The sequence below is a fragment of the Poecilia mexicana genome, unplaced genomic scaffold, assembly GCF_051168715.1.
Source record: "Poecilia mexicana isolate PSO_F unplaced genomic scaffold, ASM5116871v1 scaffold_16, whole genome shotgun sequence".
Lineage (NCBI taxonomy): Eukaryota > Metazoa > Chordata > Actinopteri > Cyprinodontiformes > Poeciliidae > Poecilia > Poecilia mexicana.
In genome coordinates, this window is record NW_028263385.1 from 12,544,267 (window position 1) to 12,565,861 (window position 21,595).

Sequence of the window (21,595 nt, forward strand, 5' to 3'; positions counted from 1 at the left end):
ACTGAGGTAAAGTAGGACAATGCCGAACACTTGAAGCATAAATCTGCTGAGAAAACTGAAAATAATTGGATTTTTCTGTGCGATTACCGAGTGTAAATTCACTTTTCAATATGTACACGAAGAGTTTGTTTCACCCAAACCGACATTCCAACCCTCGTCCAATACAACAACACAGTTATAACTCACAGTGGGTTGCTTCATATCATTATCTCCATGGTTGCTCCAAAAACTAACCCCAAAAGCCACACAGACGCACAAACAGACTCTGATGCAACTCAGTGGCTCCTAGAGAGACGAGCACAGATGCACCGTCCCGACACAAACTATGGCGCATCCAAACTAATTACATGGCCGCAGAGCGATTCCAGCCAAGATGAAGCTGGTGGCAGATTAACAAAGCCGAAACAATGAGGCTGGAATATGGGAATGTCAAAGGAATTTCATCAGCAACCAGAAGAATTAGGACAAAGCCAAGAAATACTTACACTTTTAGACGTAGGGATACCATGAAATAATTTATTACCAGGCACACTGTTGCCTGTGCATTTTAATAAAGCAGGCCCTGTTGTGTCACATTTGGGGAAAAACACAGAATGAAGGCTTGGACTGGTTCTTGGACAATTTTCTTCAAGCTTTTAATGCCTTTAAATAAAATAACAAAGACAACAAACTATGATTTAATAACAAATCATAATGCAATCCAAAAAAAGCTACATTAAAAAAAAGACGAATGTCCAAATCTGGAGTTTCTGGACATAACAAGCAGGTTAAAATAAAAAAAACGATAACCAAACATCACGTCGTCCAGAAATTAAGACAAAAGCCTATCAGATCTATATATATTTATATTTTTGCCTTTCTTCGGACTTTTTCCAGGTATGAAATAGATATTTTTGTATCAATTCATACCTGCCTTGTAAATGTTTCCTACCTGCTTTAGTGGTTTAACGTGATTCACACACTCCTGTAAGGAAGTCTAGGAAATCAACCAGCAGGGGATTATTTTGGCTCAATCAGGGATCATGATCCATCACATTTCATCAGATTCAGCTGGGGAATGCCGTGGGGAATACGAAATCCTCAGAAATTGTTATACAAGACAATAAATTACATGGAATCTGAGCATTTTTATGTCAAACTTATGCTGAAAATCATTAGGAGACATATCTGGCAATGCACGAGTTTAAAATCTGGTATGAAGAAGAGAAGCAACTGAGTCTGTCCAGTAAACATGGCTGCCACATCACCACCGAGGTCATTTATAACAAACCTCATCAGAAGAAGAACAAGCCTTCTAATGGTCATCCTGCATCAAATCAAGTTTTTTAATGAATGAGATCCTTGAAAATAAAATTGTTTACTAAAAGAAGAAGTCAGACTTCTTCCCTCCATCCATGTTTTAAATTCACTAAAACTAAGAACTCCCACAATTTTTGGTCCATAACGTTCCAACAAACTTTGACGCACTTTTTGGAGTTTAATACAAATCAGATACAGGTTAAGAATGTGTGTTTCAATGCACAAATGAGGAAATTCCAGTAATTCCTTCATTTGTTGAATTCAAAACAAATTTTGATTTGGGTTTTAGAAATTATGAATCATTGATTTAGATCCAAATCAAATGTTCTTAAATTGTGAAGTGGTAAATAAAAAGGTTTTTACGTAAATGGCAGCATAATACAAAACAGGTTCTCACATGGTTTGTCTGATGTCAACATGCTGAGATGCTCAAATTTAAGGGCAAGTTTTGTGCACTAAAGATGTGAAAAGAACGTCAAATTGCGACATTATTGCTGGATATTGCGAGTTGCATTCAACTCACATTTCCCTCAGTTTTCACTTTCCTTTCCTTCATTATGTCCCACTGCGGTAAGCGTCAATACCCAGTTTAAATATGACCAAAAGTGCCGGAACTCTACGTGGGTTGCTAGGAGACGGGCTGGGCTTGGCTGGGGTTGCTAGGTAACGACACACTGTGACTTAACAAGTGAGAGGGTCGTTTTCCAGACACCGAAAAACATCGACTTATTGGACAAACTATAGCTGGGTGTTCTTTTTTCTAAATTATTAACAGAAGCAGCAGAGATCCAAATGAAAGCGTGCAAAATGTGAATTTTACATAATATATCTCCTTTAAGAAAAACTACTTTAGATTTTAGAATAACTGGCCAAATAAATTGTCTGCATGCACAACATTAATGCACATTACTTAAAATATAGCTGTTATGCAAGCAGTCCTTTGCAACTACAATATACCAAACATGCCGACAGCAAATCGAAAGCCAGAACTATTTTTCTCTTCTTACTAAAAGCTTTTGCATATTTGTCTGTTTGATAAACTCCCCTAATGCTAATTTATTCATGCACCATCATCCCAAAACAACACATCTGTCCTCACCTGCATGTTGTTGAAGAGTCTGGGTTTCTCAAAATGAAACTCGATGTCCACGCTGCCTTGCCCGAGGGCTTCTCTGCTCCATCCAAGGTAATCGTACCCCGGCCACACCCGCAGCTCCTTCGTTTCTATGAAGTCATCTCCTCCCAGGACGCCGTCACAAAGCTGGCCAAGGCCTCCGAACTGCATCCTAAACAGACGCAGTATCATTAACGCATCATTTTCACAGAAACAGACTCAAGTAGCAGCAGTGGGAGCAAATTAAGTGGAAAAACTTACAGATGCACATGCAAAAATACACATCAATAGCAGAAATACATCCCAGCAGGTTTAAAGCAACACGACAGGGTCAACAATAGGACCCCCTCCACCCACAGATGTGCCTGAATCTGCTAGGAAAACGTCTGGATCACATCAAAAGTGCCTGCTCACCCGTTAGCAAAACATTTCAGCCCCATTAACTGCACAGCCTGTAAAAGTGTGGACAACTCAACCCACCCTAAATTCCTGGTTTACCCCTCATTGCCCACTGCCAAACATTATGGTCTGGAAACACGCCTCAAATCCCTGAGCGACTAAGAAAAATAATGCTATTCTCTGCTGATTAGGTGGAGAAAAAACCAAACACCTTTTAGTTTGAGCAGATGTGACAAGCACCAGATCCCTTTTATTTTTAGGTTTATTTTAACAACATTTGGGCCACATCTGAATATTTTCTTAAAAGTTTAAACTGTGGGAGACAATGGGGAAGCGTTATCATCTTCTCATGCGTAAAAATGGAAACAGAGATGCAGCTGAATACCGTACCCTTGTTCTGTGCTGCCGTCATAGGTGGAGTCGTTTAGATAGACCGGTATGCCGGGCAAGTTCATGACGTGTCCCACTGGAGCCGTGTAAGCGTACAACCCATCTGGGAAAACACAATTACAGGTTATTCAAGAAGTTATAGAAAGAAAGCATCGTCTCATAACTTTCTGTTATGTTTCCAAATATTTTGCTGCTCAAATCTCATCGTTTTGATTTGGTGAATGTTGAATTTAGTACCACAGTGCCAGCGTGATGGATGGACATTTGTTAATTTACCATTCAGAGGTACATTTACTCTTTGATTTACATTTAGTCTATTTGGTTGTAATGCTTTGCCAGCAGTTTGGCTAAAGATGATAACGTCTAGTCTGATTTGGCTGATGTAGTGGTCAGATGCAACCAGCAGGGGGAGTCTAGCACTTGAGAGGTGTCCGGCTCTTTCATTAAAATATTCCCCTCCTCCAGGTATGAGTTTATATATAAACACACAGGTACGGTTGCAAATTAGTTTATTAACTTGTGGAAAGCTTGTGAGTATATTTTTGACACTCCGTTGTTAGCTCTGTTGCTAGCTCCATTGTTAGCGCCGTTGTTAGCTACTATACAGTTGTTAAACTTTGAGAGCGTTGTGTATGTTTTGTAAGCTACCTGAGATAGTAATACACGCTGGACCAGAGGCGACATGTCTGGCTCTTTCATTAAAATATCAGTTTATTTTAATCTTTTAATGTATTTGAGAAGTTAAATAAAACTAATTATATCCAAGTAATTGTTAGAATAAATTGATAGAAAAATCAATTACTAACTTTGAGGCCCTACTCACAGGCGGTGCCAGAAATAGATGATTAGTGTTATGACCTGTCATTGTCATAATGTTATGCCTCATCTGTGTGTTTTTGACCTTGCCCAGGCAGTCGCTTTCCAAGCAGTGAGCAGAATGAGGAGGTCATGTTGTTGGACCTGTTCATCCCTGGCATGCATTAACCCATAAAACCTCCCTGCTGTAACAAACAGCTGCTAATCAGGCTGGTCAGTGAGAGCAACAGCGGCTAACCTCTGCTATCCATAATAAACAACGCTTCACAGGGTGTTTACACTGCACCATGCTCTTCAGGCACATGAATGACTGTCTGAGGGTCGGGCAGCTTCTTTCTGAATGTTAAACAAACACTAGAAAGAGCAGTCACCTCTGTATACTGATTTGTGATTACATAATGTGTGGAAATAAAGCCTGACATTCATTAGATTCTGCATAATCTGTGGCCTGAAGTTGAACCGAGTTGCTGCACCCCTGAGACCGCAGAGGATCATTTTTTCTTTAGAGTGACGCTCTCCCTGAAGGCACGGAGCAGGAACCGGGTCTCACTGACGACTGTGATTTACAGAGCGCCCCGCTCCGTCTCTGGGAGGTGGATGGGGGCAGGAAAGGAGATGAACCAGTCATAAATACTCAGCGTTGTGCTTCACAAAAACCAACATCATTCATCAGGCTGTGGCTTCTTTTCTCTGGGCGAACCCCTCAGAGGCTGCACAAACACGTACTAGTAATCATTACCATCTGATATGAAATTAAATCTAAGAAGAAGGAAAACTCAGTCGCCTTCAACATAATCAAACTTATCAAGATCAAGCCGGAGTGCCTCAAATACGCACACCAGATAAGAAAAGCAAAGAGTTGGTGTGCTTCTGTCACCACATACTTACCATTCCACACACAACCGTAGAGCTCCACCCGAAGGCAGACACTCATCACTCGGTCTGCCAGGGGGTAAAAGCGGACCATACGGGCAACAATCGGGGGGCCGAGGTCCTTCAGCACAATCTCATAGGTGTTCTCATTACCTGACACCACCTGGAGAGGGGAAAAGCACAAATACTCAATTACATGCAGCACCACCCTGTTGGTTCCTTCCTGTTTGATCCTGCCTGGAGGCTCAGATGTTTTTATTCTGGGCAGCTTCCAGTTCTATCGATTTAGAAAATGTCTGGATGAAATTAACTTTTCATTTTAGTTTCCAAAAACATGAAAAATACTGATTTCAGAGAGAGAGGCCGCATTTGACACAATATAAACAGGTTTTAACCAGGCGGGTGGGTGGATGGATGGATGGATGGATGGATAGGGATAAATATATGGACAGATGGATGGAAAAATGAATGAGTAAATGAAAATATAGTTGGACAAATGGATAGATGAAAAAACTGACTGATGGGTGGAAGGAAAAATGAAAAGATATTTAGATGGATGGACTAACGGATGGAGGAAAAGAATGAGTGATGATGGATGGGTGGATGAATGGATTAACTGGATGGATAGATGGACACAAATGCATGATGGATGGGGACAAACCGAGGGATGGGTGGATGGATGGATAGAAAAAGACAGGATGGATAAAAGGTATACAGTTGAACTGATGGATGGATGAAAGGACAGACTGATGGATGGATGGACTGACAGACAGATGGATGGATGGACTGACAGATGGATGGATGTCATTGAATCAATCTATTTTTGCTCCACAATCAGAAACTCTGCCAGGACCAGCTGCCTGGAGACACTTGGACATGTTGTCCCAGTCAGACAAATATAACTTCATGAACATGTCTGGAAATGCTGAGGACCTTCTGACCACTAAGATTGAGTTGAGATCAGACGACAACTGAAAGTGGAGAACAAAGTGAGTGACTCCGCGTCTAGACAGTGGTTAATGGGGGGCTGAATTCCCAGGAACCCAGAGCAGGGCTTATCGGCAAGGAAAACACTTAACATGTGCCGAATGCTAAAAGTTAAGGTTTTCTTTGCACTTATCTCCACAACAACAATCAATGATTAGCTATAAATAAAACACTCAGGTAAAGAGCATTAATATTCAACAGCATGAAGACACGGATCAATTTCTCTTCAATAGTTTAGTTCACCCTCGGGCTCCTTTTGGCATTTACTTTTTGCACTTGTGCACAGAGGTGTCCCTGTGTAATTAATGAAACACTTTCCTTAGATGGATGCATTTCTGCTGACTGACCTCTTGTCCCCAGCGGTCCTGCCAAGTGATCCATTTCTTTCCGTCTCTGGAGTAACGGAGCCGATAACTGCGGACAAACTCTTGGCCGTGACCATCAGCGTGCCGACCTTGGGTACCAACCAGAGCCACGAAGTGGAGTTTGTGGAGGTCGATCTACAGGAAATACATCAGTAACACAAGTGTCCCAGAACAAGTCATCTTTCAAAAACTTTACAGTCTAAAATAAGTAATTTATTATTTCTGTGTTTTCTTTCTTCTCCACCTGCTTCTTTTTAAAGGTGACCTATTATGCTTCCTTGAACCGGTTAGCATAGGGTCTATGGGCTAAACAGAAAATTTTAATTACATTGTTTGCACAAAATCATTCTTATATGATGAGATAGATTTTTAGTCTGGTCAATTCTTCCTATTCTGAACTCCTTTCAGAATGAGCCATTTTATGGCCTCTTGTCACTTTAAATCTAAATAAGCTGCTGCTGACCATGGCTCCCAACTCAATGTTTACATTCACATGAAAATGGCTGCCAACTGGACAATTATTCAACCATACATTTTAGAAAAGCTGTAGAACAACTAACCAGAATGCAGCAAGTGAATGGTAAGTCATCAACAATTCACTTGTATTTTCCAGCAGCCATTGTACAGTAATAAAAGCAGCTGACCAAATGTGCTGGAGCGCCGCTTGGGTTGCTAGGTTGGTTGCTATGCGAGAGGCTGGGCTTGCCACAGGTTGCTAGGTAACAGAATGGGCTTTGAAAGAGTTGCTAGGTGAGGGGCAGTGCCTGCCGATTTGTGACTTTATATTCTGAAGGTTTTTGAAACAGCTCATTTGCCAGACGGTAAAAAACAATAACTGAGTGTTTTTTTAAGGTGCTGAAGTATATACAAAAAGGTACAAAATCTGAATTTTGCAAAATACCTTCTTTTTGAAGTCACAGGTGAAACAGCATGCCTTGTTTTTCTGAAATATAGAACCTTAAAGCTGTCCAACTCTCCAAGTTTACAGATTTGTCTGACATCATAAAACAAATGTTTCCCATTTAAAAAGTAGATAGAGTTACAATGGATCAGCCAGAGGAATGCTCCCTCGGATTATGCTTTCAAACTTCGAGTATGGAAGGATTCTGGCTAAGCCGCTTTTCTGGTGAAAAACATGTACAGTGCCCTTTAAAAGTATCACATTTATTCATATTCGAGCAATAAAGCTAAATTTTTTTAGGGGACTTTATGTGACATACCAACACAAAGTGATGCATAATTGTGAAGTGAAAGAAAAATAGTATTTCAAATCTTTCAAAAATAAAGTTACAGTCACAAGGTTGTGGCATTTTTCGGTATTTATCCTGAAACTAAAATTTTCACCCTTTCTTATTTATAGCTCGAGCTCAGTCAGGCTGGTACATCCATTCAAACATGGATATGCTTTGCTCTAAACGAGTACAGCACACTTTAATACACCAACAGCTTCACTAACTTGGTACGCTTGAAATGAGTCAAGTTACTTCCAGACAAGAAATCAGAGGTGGTTTTAACTCAATAATTTCTTAATATTAATGAAAAAGTACTAGCTTTTGACGTCACGCTCTCTAGAACTCCGCCCACACCGCCATGACGGACGTCAAAACAACCAATGCGATCTTTTAAAGCGAGTCTAAAAGCAGACATCTGTAGCCCAACATAGCGTCTATTTAGATGATTTCGCTTTAAAATGGACACAGGATGCTGCGCGGTCGGCTGCGCAAACAGAGAAGGATGCAAATCAAACTTGTAATTTTATTTTATAACTTTTAATGACAGAAGATGTGCGGCGATGACCAGCCGTGAATCATAAGGACTGTCAGCCCTCGATGTAATCGCGAATTTGCAGAGAACACTTTTTACAAGGTAAGAAAACTAACGTTCATTTGCTTAATGAGTTAAATTAGAAAGATATCAAACATCACATTATACAGAAGGTGCGTCTCTAATCATTGGTAACCATGGAGACAGTGCAGCACCGTCATGTAGCCTAGCATGTATGAAAAAAACTGGTTAACATCTCGTCTTTTGTAGGTTTTTATTGTTGCTCTGCTGTAAGGAGAAACGCCGATTATGACAGTGATATAAATCATGTGGAGCGAATTCAGGCTATGTCGGTAATTTGCGCAACACGTCAGGAGGGAGGAGGTACGGGTCGGTTTCTAAACTATATTTTTAAAACCTTTGTAAATACCGAGCCCCAACCAGGTGTGTTACGTTCTCAGATAAATTAGCTTGACCCGAACAAGTAATAGCCATGATGAATAAACTGACAAAAACATCTTTGCAAAACAATTTCAGTTGCTCTGCTCAATATCACTTCCGACGTCCATCATGGCGCCTCGAATGATTAAGTGGCGTAATTACAAACGGTCAATAATTAAAATAATCTGCCAGTGGGAAAAATGTCTTGTTTGCCTAATCTGCTTTAAACATCCCTGCTGCTTGTTCACTAATATTCTCTAGAAAATGTGCATCTTTTTCATTTCACATCAAGTTGTGAATTTACTTTAATTTTGTTTTAGCAACACGTCCTTCTAGAAGAATGAACAATGAGAAATACTGACTATGGTAGAATATTAAAAAATTGAACCCGAAATGCATGTTTCATCCTCTGCAGTCTAATATCAACAGGGTGACCATTTAACCAGATATATCCAAACAATCAATTAAAGTTAAATTATCCCTTCTGCACATCTAATCTAACACCAACTCTCAGTGATTGCTAAGGGAGCACATAACAATTAGTTAGCAATATTACTTGGATTAAGTTGTAGGGTTTTTTTTTTACCTTGTAGCTACATTGGCCATTGGGGATTTGTAAATGTATAAAACACATGGTGGTTTTCCACCCACTATACAACAAGAAAACCTTTCTGCAGCAGTAGCTTCACTTCAGGGGAGAATTTTTTAAAAATTAAAGGGCAGGAAAGTCAGCTCACAAAACGCAGGTGAAGCCATTTATTTCCAATCCTGCAACGCCATAAAGGATTGCCACACATTACTGGTAATGAATAAATAAGATTTAACACTGTTTTACAAATAAGAGAGCGACCATGGAAAAACATAATCAACATCTTGAAATGACTGGTGCAATCAAGCAGTACTGAACAAAATGAAGCAAGATGTTTGAAAATGTAGTCAGGAAATTATATAAAACTCTTTAAAAGCAATCAGCTGTTCATTTAGGCAGCAACAATATTTGGAGAACACAGACAGATTGTTGTTTGTAGTTTGTAATGGTCATTATATACTGCACTAATCACCAAGATGCTGAATGTCAACTCAGCTTTAAAAATAGCAACTACTATTATGGCAACTACTCTCTAGCACACAGTGCGACGCCACTTCTGCTCCTAATTCAAATAATGACAGGCAGGAAAAGCTGATTGAACATATTTGTGATACATCTAACTATAGTTCTTAAATAAAATTTTAATTGGCTAACATCAGTGCTAAAATTGGCCACAAATATCTGATCTATGGATCTTTATTTCATAGTATTTACACAAGAAATGAAAGGAAAAATTACTTTTATGTAAAAACACAAAAGCAAAAATTGTTCCTTCTGTTAAAATAATTTAACATATCAGTAATAAATGTTAATGTAACATTGTAAGATTTATTTAATGTCATTTTCACTTTGAGAATGAAGGATTAAAGTTTGACCATTTAAAAAATGGGATTTTATTTCTGAGTTGACTTTAATTCAAAGTCAAGAATGCAGCAAGTGGTTTCTGGATGGTAAGTCAACAAAACATCCAACAGTAAAACCAGCTGACCAAACATAATGGAGCTCTGCTTGGGTTGCTAGGTGACGGGCTGGGCTTGGCTGGGGTTGCTAGGTGACGGCACAGTGTCTGTTGATTTTGACTCAGGCAGGTTTTCGAAATGGCTGCTTTTCCAAAAATCATCAACTTATTGCCAAAACACAGCTGGGTGGTTTTTGTAAGCGCTTGAATCCCTTTGAATAATTGTTATTCTTCCCACAGATAAGCAAGGAACACTGAATAAACAGAGAAACTGACCTGAAGGTACTCTGACTCATTGGGGAAGACTGGTGCTGCTGGACACCACGCTCCATCCCCTTCTCCGGTGCTCAGCCTGAAAAACAGAAGATCGATTATTTTTTAAGTAAATAGTAAAACTCACTTTCAAGGCTGGTCCACCAAATTGAAACAAACAAAAAAAAGAGGCAAGCATACGAGTCCCTCCACTAAACCTAAAACCTCAGCGCTGGCAACGTGCAGAGGACTCAGCACAACCTTACATACATAATAATGACGATCAAAGATTCACAAAGTTGCAGCAGTGAATCTGACCAAGAAATGCACTGCAAGAAAGAGACTTGGATATGCACACTGACGAAAAGCACAGACAGCATCCAGCTCACGAAGAGGGGGAATAACATGGAAGAGTAAAACCTCCGAGATCTGGTGCTCACTGTCAGGACTGGATCTTCGCTGAGAGCTTTTATCGTGACCACACACATGCATCAAACATTTCCTCCCAGTGCGAACCCTCCCTCAATCCACCCGGAGGAGAGGAGCTTTTACCAGCACCACATATTGGCCACAAGGAGACCACAGCCTTGGCCGTGAATCTGCGAGGTTGGACCGGCCTTTTGGAGCAAACTTCCAGGCCACAACCACGCTCTGACCGCTTCGGGGGCCTCTCTGAAAACAAAAGCTGCTGCGGCGACCACTAAAACAAATCACAAGATCAACTCGGTTAAACCGACGGTGACGTTGGGATTTAAAAATCAACCCCTTCCCCTGTCTGCCCGTGGGTGAGCTCATACAACTGGGAGCTGCGGATTAAATCAACACATTAGCGGTCCACCCAGAGTCCTGTGACAGAGGAGGAAGGAGAAATGCAGCCGGGCTCACTTTGGACCCGAATGCACCAGCCTGCTCTGTTTAGTTAAATATCTTCTGCAAATGCTAAATTCTCCAATTTTCTTCACTCCATCGTATCCAATATGCTATATAATTTTTCAGGGGACGAGAAATATGGTCCATTAAACCTTGAAAGCTGATTCATCCCCAGTTTATAGTGCAGCACTGCAGCAATGCACCTTTCACTCATTTTCTGTTTTACTTTATGTTCGCAGCTCGGCCTGTTTTCCCTCTCAGGGTCTCCCTAATGTGCCTTAAAAACAGCTTGAGCTAACAATCACTTCCACATGGTTAGACACCGGGCCAAGAGACCCAACCGGCCCGAACACATGATCCTGCAGAAAGCTCCAACACGTGGCTGTAGCGTGTTACGGGTTTAACTGGGCTCTCGCGGATCTGAGCAGACGAGGTGGTAATACAATTAGCAAATGGGTTTCATGAAGGCACACGCAATTATCTCCTGCCGAAATTTAATAGACTTCAGAAACATTAGCTTTTTTCTTCAGTGTGGTGCCAGCGGACTGAAAATAAGCTCTGCAGACAAACACATTAGTCTAAAGAAGGGCTTGATTTACATTTTGCACAGGTTAGGAGCAAACAGCTACGGCAGATGCATAATTATGAGACAAATTGTATTCCTCATTAAATCGTTTAACAGAGACTACAATCGGTCAGCCTATGAACATCAAAGCTGAATGTTTAACCAGAGTGTAAAACCTCAAAGGTAAAAATTGTCCCTAATTATTTTGTTTTCCTACAAAAAATGTGAGATGTATGTCAATATACATGTAGATCATATTTTAATAAACACTGATGTTCTGTGAAAAGAAGTGGTAAAAAGATATGCACCTTGCAAAACGTTCACAGCACAACTCCAAATTTCAGTGTTTTACTGAGATTATATGTATAGATTATACACAAAGTAAATGACTGAAGAGGAATGAAAATGATGCACAAGTTGTAAAATATTTAAGAATTAAACAATTGTTATGAGTTTGTATTCAACCCCATAAGCCACCACTGGGGGTACGCATCTCGCAGCTTCACTGTCTGAATGTTATGACCGTTCTTTGCAAAAGAGCTCAAATTCAGTCAGATATCTTTGCATTACTGGAAGTAGAACATTTATCCCAGTTTGATGTTTTTAGCAGCTTCTTGCAGGTTTTCTTCCATCTTTTCTCTAAATTTAACTCCATCCATCCGACTAAGCACGACTTTGAAAAGCATTAAAATAACCTCCTGCACAACCAACAAGAATGCATAAAATGGTTTCTGATTGATAAGTCGACAACAAAGCACTTGTCTTGTCCTGCAGCCATTGTGCAGCACATACAGCGTTAAAACTAGCAGACCAAATGTTCTGGAGCTCAGCTTGGCTTGCTAATGGGTCTGGATTTGACCGGGGTTGCCAGGCAGCGGTGCAGTGTCCATCGAATGTGACTAAATCTGGAGGTTTTTGAAACGGCTAATTTTTCAGACACTAAAAAGATTAACTTACTGCCAGAAAATGGCTGGATGTTTTTTTATGCACTTGGGCTGCTTTTAGAAGCAGTTGAGTCTTAAATTGAAGTACAAAAAGCTGCAAAATGTGAATTTTGCATAATAGCTGGCCTTTAAAAAACGTTTCCACAGAGTTTTATCAGTCTGCCTCCCCATTAACCTTTTTCTTTAAGAGGCCAACAAGTTCTCAGCAGGATGTCAGTCAGGTGAGGAGTTTTCTCAGGTCATTTGTCGGCCATCTTTCAGGCCTCAGCTAGCAGAGCATGTGATGGAGTGTGGGTCCATGTGATGCAGCAGTGACCCACATAAAGCATGAGACCTCAACACACACTGCAAACCTCCTCCTGTTAAAACTGTCTGAGAAAAGTATTTTCCAGCAGAGTGTGGAAGTGATTTTCTTATTCGCTCTGAAAAGCTCCAACTGGCTCGTCCTCAATGGTAGCAGCCCGTGTCGGTACTCCACCATCCTGCCAACGCTTACCGCCGCCTTATGCTTTCTGGTTATCAACACTGGCTCATCCTTCGCCTGCAAAGACTCATTTTATCTTCCTGGAAAAGCTGGCAAAACAATTTCATCAACCTCAAAGTGGGCTTCATCGCTCCTCAACCTTGAGCTTTGTGCTACGTCATCCGACTGCTTCATTCAGGCAACTTTATTGCAGTAACTCTATCCAAATAAAGTTATTGTGGGAGTTGGTGATTTTTTAAGAGGATAGCCTCAATCATTCTTTATTACTTTCTTAACTTCCAATTATGTGTCTTTACTAACTCTAGTTTGTGATTACGGCGCTGAGAATGAGCGACTCCAGGCCCAGCACAAAACGCAGGTCCATCAAGTCGAGGGCGATGGGAAATGTTGCAGCACTGGGGCCAGAATCCCCAAGTTGAAACAATTTAGGGGCGTTTTCTTTTTTTTACTCCAATTAGAAATGCATAAACAGTGTTACTCTGAATTATTACCTGCACAAAAATAAATTATACAGCCAATACTTTAAAGAAACAAACATTTGCCTTAATGTTTATGGTTATTTAACTTTTTGGGCCAATTATTTCTTATTTCGCTGGACTATAAATGGTTTTAGTTCATTTCCAGCAACAAAACTGAGAATTTCCTTTTAAATCCTCTGCTCTTTAGCCAAGTATAATGGATGGGTGTGCCCAAGTGTGTTTTGGGGTAAAAAAGTCACTGGATATTTGCAGCATGACTTTCTATTTCTAAAAAAAAGGCAAATAAAAGAAAATCCTTTGTGTTGCACGCAACATTTTCTGCTTCAGATATAAAACCGATGACACAAAGTGTCCATCTGCATTGGCTTCACATGCAAGACGACCAAACATTTACCATTTTTGAACCACACAAAGTTGTTACAAAGGTCAGAAATGGCCCCCGGGCCACACTTTGGACACCCCCGGATTAGCGCGCGCCCCCCAACTTAGGAGTGAAACTTTCCCAAACTCACAAGCTTAAGCATCAGGAGATCTTATGTGCCAGATTGTGAAGGAAATGGACAAAGAAAAAATGAACAAAATGACAGCCAAGGACCGAGCTGAAGCTTCTGATTTTCTGTTCCATCTGATGACGATGTTCGCATTTGGATGTTATGGTTGTTGGTGCCAGACAGGCACCAACAACAACCAAGCATTTCAGAAACTGCTCATCTCTTTGATTATAGAGAATGTTTTAAAAAAAAAAAAAAAAGAAAAGGTATCCACCGAGCAGCTGATGTCTTGTTAATGTCAGACTGGTTTGAAATGACAGGAAGGGAACAGTAGCTCAAACAACCATGTAGAGGCAGATGGTTTACAGCAGCAGACGGTCACACCGGGAGCCACTCCTGTCCGCTGAAAAGACCAAAATGAGGCGACGACTCCCACTGGCTCACCAGCATCACCCACTGCATCAACGGTTCAGGCTGGCGATGGGAGAACGGAGTACAGAGTATTTTCTTACTCAAACTTCAGGCTTCTTACTATGAACTTGGCCTGATATAATATTTTGCTCAATGATAAATTGTCCCAGAAATTATTGTGATAAACGATATTATCATTTTGAGACCATTTTCATCTATTGTTAATGGGAATGGCATGATAATGCAAGTTAAGACTAATGGGCTTCAAAAATACCTTATTGAGCCAAAAGGGAAATGAAATCATTAATTAAAATTCTTCAGAGTGTTTGTAGATGGTGATGTCTGCTGACAGGAAAGATCTCTTGTAGCAGTCAGTGTTACAGCTAATTTGAAAAAGCTTCTGATTGACACCGATTAGACGCTTTATGTCTTCAATCACTCATGAAGCAAAACAAAACACAACCAACAGCAATAAATAAAGGAAATAACACAAAACCATAAATAAAATGGATTATGAATTCTGTGAACAAAATGACCCCTTGAAAAATATTAAATCAGAATAGAAATGATCATAATCATTTTAATTTATTATACTATTAGTTGATTAATTATTTGCTTAATGCACCTGGCTTACTACCAACAGAGTCTAATTTCAAAACGCCACAATCATCTCCATCCATTCATGACAACAGTGCCTCCATTTTCCCATCTCCACTTCCAGCAGGATATTGAGCCATGAAACAAAACTCAATTAATCTCAAACTGGTTTCTTCAACGTTAGATTTTCTAAAAAAAAAGGGCCTTGAAATCTATTTTCACATAGCAGGTCTTGATTTTTTATTTTTCTTGGTTGTTCATACCACAAATTAAACTTCATTAAAATGAGACTCCTGTGTGAATAGAAGAAGAAGAATGCTAACATCGCATAGCAGCGTAATGTTTGCAGAGCAGCTGCTTATGGATGGATTCTGAAGCTTATTCAGCAATGGGAGCCGACGGCATCATTACAAGATCAGAACAACATGAAATAAGTGAATAAAAATAAAGCACAACTAACGGAAATGGCCCTTTATGGAGCTTTAGCATAAACTTCTGTAGGGGAGTCTGTTTAGACAAAGCCTGGTGGGATTCAGTGACAGAGACTTTGTTCATAATTACATAATTATAATTTTCAGTCATTGTTTGCGTCCCGATTTACAGCGTCTGGATTTTTCTGGTCTCACATCAATCAATGGCTTAAAAGTCATTTGAAAACAATCAGACACGTATCCAATTTAGTACCACGAATGGAAGCGCCACGGATCTGATTTAATCGAGGCTGAAAAGATCAGACCTGTTCCGTTCAGACTGAAGGAAAAGCTCAATAGAAGTTATATTTGGGGGGAAAAATGTTCATTTGGGTTGAATCTGTCTGCTGTGTGAACGTGGCTCAGTACGGTTCCTCTGGGATGTGGGCAAACGAGAGATTCACATCGTGGAGTCGACAAATCAGCCGCATCTCTCTGGAGACTTTATCAACTGTTGATCTCATTATGAATCAAAATCCAAGAGGAATTTTTCAGACATCTTGTTCAATCGAAGCTCCATAAAGGAGGTCAAACCTGGAACCAGCAAGTTGTACTTCATAGTATATTTACAGGAACATAAAATCATAAAAGAGACCAGCACCGGTAAACATGTACATGTTTCTAAGTGACTTACCGGATGTGTATTTACTTCTAATTTGGTAGGAACCAACTAAAAATGACCTTTTTTCAAATCGTTTCTTATTCAAGCTCTTATGAAACCGTGCCACTGAAGACCCACAATGACTGCTGCAGTTCTCATCACTCATCTTTCCAGCTGCTGCATCTGATGGAAAGCTAAAAGTTGCATCATCACAGTAAAACCGTCACAAGAAACCCTTTATTCAAGGTGGAGCAGACATTTTCAAGATGGATTGGGGCTTCAGAAAATCTTGGGATTACAGAGTTTTATATATGAATAAATTTGTGTCTCTATGCATCAGTGTTTGGGAGGATTTGTCCATTTTATGCATGTATATGAATGAGCGCATAAATACATTTCTGTAAATTCACCTGAAAAATGCATCTAACCTGGAAAATGTCGACACTTTAATCCTTTATCGTATATCGTTATCTGATCATCTATTCACCTCAACGTGCTACAACCTCAACTTGTGGCATTGCTCTAATTAAACTTTTATTTGCAGAGGCGTAATTAAGCTTTCTGTCATTTTTAAGTTTTACTTTTTGAACTGATCCAACTTAAATAGAGATTTGAAGCTCAGCCTAATAAGCAGGTGTTCACCTCTTCAGGCATCAACCCTCTCATTACAGAGCTGCACTAAAAATACCCGATTACGAACATGCCTTCAATTTAATATAATTCTGAACCAAAACTCGCAACTTTGAGCATCAGAACAGCATCATCACTCCAGCTTATCCAGGAATTGTGCATGCAGCACATTGTGGGGACGGAAGGGTGAAGGCAGTGTTTGTTGTGTTGCAAAGCGTGTGTGCAGAGGTTAATGTTTAATGATTGCTGTTGTGGTTTTTAATGAAGTCTCTTAATTCAAAAACAGTTTTACTCTCACCTGAACGTGATTCCCAGCATAAATCGGATGTGGGCAGCAGCCCAGACTCAGAACTGGTAGCGAAGCATTTAATCCTCCCTATCAAGTCTCAGCCAGAGCAGCTATTCAGAGTGGTGATTATATGTTCTTTATAAAGAGCTCTTTCAAAGGCAGGCTTTTAAAAGTGGGAAAGTAGACCAAGTGAAAAGAACTTGTGGATTTGGAGACCAGAACAATAGACATGCTGAGTCTACTCCAAATATTTTCACCCCAAATCACAAATTTGAGAACATCTTTTAACCCGGAAGTTCATCTCTGGAGGAAATGAAGACTCCACTGCACTGAAGCCTGGTTTACTGATTTCTGAACTCTTCCTGAGTAAAAGCATCACTATTGAAGTTCCTAAATTAACATCAACTTGTTTTCTTTGCATTATTTGAGGTCTGAAATCACTGCATCTTTTTTCATTATTTTGACTATTTCTCGTTTTCTGCAAATAAATACATTTTTGCTGTGAATTTCAGAGGCAGTGATATTCATTTTACTCAAACATATTCCTATAAAGAGTAAAATCAGAGAGATTGATCATTTTACTCTTAATTTTTTCCAGAGCTTTATATGTCAAAACTTTGATGTCATCTACTGCATTTTACCACATCAACTTCAGCTCAGGATTGATTTCAGTTGTGTTGCACAGAAATCCAATTGCCATTTCTGCTGCATGAAAAGAAAATTCCTTCAAAAATATGGCAAAAAAAAAAAAGTACTTAAATGAAGGATGAGCCTTGCCCTAAATATTACACACCGTTAGTTCTGCTCAGCAGACAGAAAATCAATCAACGGGAATTTATTCATCTAAATCCGAGCAAATTGGAAAGACATGCCAATCTGAAGTGGAAGAGAAAGGATACCTGTTTTTCATTTTTACTTTTAACAAATACAAATCTCAAAAGTGCAGCATGCATTTGTACTGGGTTCCCCTGAGGCAATACTTTATAAAGTCACAGCTACAAGTCTGGGCCGTGAGCCTCGGCTTTGCTCTCAGGTCGTCGTTTCTTGGGCTACGTTCTCACAGCAGGTCTTGATGCTTAATTACAATTTTTTGCTGATTACTTTTTCTGTATGGTCATTCATACTACTATTTAAATGCAACTGCAAACAGACTTCTGTGTGAAATGTTTATGACCCCAGAAGAAGAGCGAAGTAATACTGGACGGAGCCGTTTATGGATCGATTTGAAAGCTGCGGAGCAATGGGAGCTGGATGTCACAAGATCATAACTAGCCGTTGTTTATGTCCGGATTTACCGTCTCCGTCTTCTTCTGGTGCAGAATTGTGATGCATGTCATCGATGACGAGGCGCCGTCTGCCTGGCCAAGCAGATGGTGAATGTAACATGACCGCTGTGACGGCAGACGTTTTGAAAGCTATTGAAGAATCACCCGAAATCTGATTTATCTGTGGGGTGAAAAGATCGGAACTGGGCCGATTAATGTAAAAAAGTTTGATATATGAGAAAATCTGATTTGGGTTGAATTTGTTGCTGTGTGAAAGTGAAACTGTGTGATGCTGCAATCACCACATTTCCATTTTACATGGCGTTTTGTGTGCAAGTCAGATTGTAGGACTTTGGTCTCATCTGACCAGAAAACCTTCTTCCACATGCAGCTTTTAGCAACGTGCAAAGGGAATTCCTCTGTTTCAACAGCTGTTTGTTTGTCGTTGTTGGTCCAGAAGTGCCAGATTTGTGGAGAATAAACAATAGATCCTCCTGCCTGAGTTGTGGATCTCTGCTGCTCCTCCAGAGTTACCAACCATTAATCAATTAAAGGCTTACTTTGTGTTATGAGAATAAAGGGGATGGAATAAAATTGCATGCTGCATTTTTCAGATTTCTACATGTAAAAATGTTTAGAAAACCTTCGTAATTTTTCTTCCACTTCACACTGAAGACACACGAAAAAGCTGAAAGTTGAAAGAAATGTGCAACAAGTGCAGTTTTCATCCAACGACTCAAAAAAAACAAGAAATCTGAATGATTTCTGTAACTATTTCAATAAGTCACAGTAAAAAGAGCGAAAAAGAAAAAGCTCTACTGAACATTGAGCTGGAAGCACAAGCACAGCTCCCAATTCAATGCTCATCTGTAAATTTTGCCCCGTTGATTAACCTGTGTGTCATCATCACCAGCCAGTTGGGCATTAGTTTGCTGTTCTTCAGATAGTGGCTTCACTTTCTCTAGCAGCAGAAAATGTGTGTGCAGATTTGTCTGAATAAGAATAGCGATCTCCTGTGACTAACAAATTCCTCGTTTGACTGCTTGCACACGCGCTGTCTGCACTGTGATGGTTCAGGAAAACTACATGTACCATTACAGCCCCAGTGTTTAATCACTGTGTGCAGTCTGGGTGGTCCCATAATTCACCGCAGCAGGCGTCCTGCAACCTGGCCTGTACCCTCATGAACTGATCCTAATGGCAAAGCTTGTGTTGAACAGCCAAGCAGATGGTGCGTCTTCGCAGCTTGCTAAGGCTATTGATGCTTAAATGACTGAAAGTTGCAGAATTTTTACAAAACCTTTGTGCAAATGGAAAATTACCTCTCCAAAAACAGTAATTTCATCTGCAATGTTCACCCGCCACCCTCGCGTACAAACTAAAACATTTTCCCACCTTCCATGTTTGGCCTCTGTGGAGTCGGACCAGGCGCTGGAGGCGGTGATGTCAGAGTCTGGGATGGTGCCATCCTCCATCCCCAGGGCGTAGCGACACTGAGCTGGAAGGGGAAGGATTGAGGGAAGCAGAGAAGACAGACACGGGATGAAGATATGAGCAAAACTCATCTGTCCAGAAGAAACTTAATATTTTCACTGGAGTTGTCAGGGGCCATCATTCGTCACGGAGCGTAACATTGTTATGTCATCTCTGGGAAAACATCCGGGCTTGATGCATCGTAGCCAAAACAGACGGCGAGTGTAGGGAGAGTTGCAGGAGACGGCTCCTTTAGCTGTCGTTTGCTACACAAAACACAAAGTCACACTTTCCAGATACATTATGAACTCTGTTGACATTTAATTCCCATATCTGCTGCAGTGTTGAGGGGTTTCAAGATTAAATTAAGCCGCAGCCCATAAAAAAATCATTTTTTTCCTTCACAGAATTCAGCAACAAAACTCAGATTGTGACGAGCGCTGGGCTTAGTTTCAATATTTCCATCTCTGCAAAGGTTTTTCTCCAGACACACCAACATCTAGTCCGAGTTTCTGAACATGTTTGGGTCAAACATTCATAAATATTACAGGTTCCCTGTAGTTTGTGCAGATGGACTTTGTACCTCAAAGAGTTAGTTTAAAAAATTAGCTCTAATGAATGAACAAAGGTCACAAATGTTTTTAAGTCAGATTTGTTTCAACTATACGTCAAATAAAAACAGCAACAGTATCTTTTTTTTTAGAAATCTTTTTTCTTTTAGATGCTTTGTGGAAAAACTAGTTTCAGAAGATCCACCAAGAAATCATCTTGTGATGAGAATCAGTCCGGGTTTTGATCGGACCAGCTATTTAGAAAATGATCAAAAGCCTGAACAGAAAACAGACCACATTATATACTCCGAGTTGAATCAACACTCTTCAGTGTGGATGCTGTTATTGAGAGGAGATTTGATATCAGTGAGTGGTTTAAAAAAAACAAAAAAAAAAACTTTACTTTTCTGTGCTTCATTTTAAAGATTATTTAGTTGAGACATTTGTAGGTTATTCAGGTTGTGAGAGAACAAGAATTTAAACAGATAATAAGAAGGTTAGATGGAGAACTACTTCTGTTTGTTTTAGAGTTTCCAGCTTTTGCATTTGAAAATGTGTCAACCCTTTGCAAGACAGCTAAAGGAAGGATTTATGTTCTTTAGGACATCCAAATGGAAAACTATTAAAAATAAGAGACTGAAAATGGTTTAAAATGTGAAATCTTTTTATCTTTGTTTTAGAATAATAGTAAATCCCTTCATAAAAAAAGACCTGACAACTATCACGCAGCTGAAAGACATAATCTCTGCTGTGAGTGTAAATCATTTCTGAGTTGTAAGTAAGAAAGCTTATTGATAAAACACCATGCAAAGCCACAAAGCACTGCACGCATATAAATCACATTTTAGTTATGCATTGCATAAAAATAATGAAAAGCCTGGAAGAACAAAACGTTTTTCAGCCGTTTTTAAAACATTTAGTCAGCAAAATGAAAACATGTTCCACAGGTTAGGAGCCACAGACGCCGTCACCCTGAGTCCACGTTCACACAGCAGGTCTGGATCCTGTATTCTGATTTTTTGCTGAAAATATAAAGTTTTTGTGCCTCGTTGTTCATTCTGCTAATTAAACTCCAATCAGACTTATGTGTGAACATTTTATGTACCTGATGAACGTTAACGTCACAGAGCAGCAATTTGTTTACGAAAGATGGAGACGTTTATGGATCAGCTTTAAAGTCCATTCAGCCAACAAGATCAAAACACGAAGAAAGCACAACTAATAGAAA

General features: G+C 39.9%; 1 protein-coding gene across 3 annotated transcripts in view; it reads right to left on the bottom strand.

Annotated features, from left to right (window-relative positions):
- Positions 1-21,595, bottom strand: part of ddr1 (discoidin domain receptor tyrosine kinase 1) — an 87,848-nt gene that overhangs the window by 32,517 nt on the left and 33,736 nt on the right. For all 3 annotated transcript variants that reach the window (XM_088014163.1, XM_014987114.2, XM_088014164.1), the window contains exons 3-8: positions 19,739-19,841; positions 10,272-10,347; positions 6,226-6,378; positions 4,907-5,054; positions 3,203-3,305; positions 2,399-2,585 (exon numbers count right to left, since the gene is read on the bottom strand). In XM_088014163.1, coding sequence (XP_087870289.1) covers positions 2,399-2,585; positions 3,203-3,305; positions 4,907-5,054; positions 6,226-6,378; positions 10,272-10,347; positions 19,739-19,841 — 770 coding nt within the window. The remainder of the gene's footprint in view (positions 1-2,398; positions 2,586-3,202; positions 3,306-4,906; positions 5,055-6,225; positions 6,379-10,271; positions 10,348-19,738; positions 19,842-21,595) is intronic.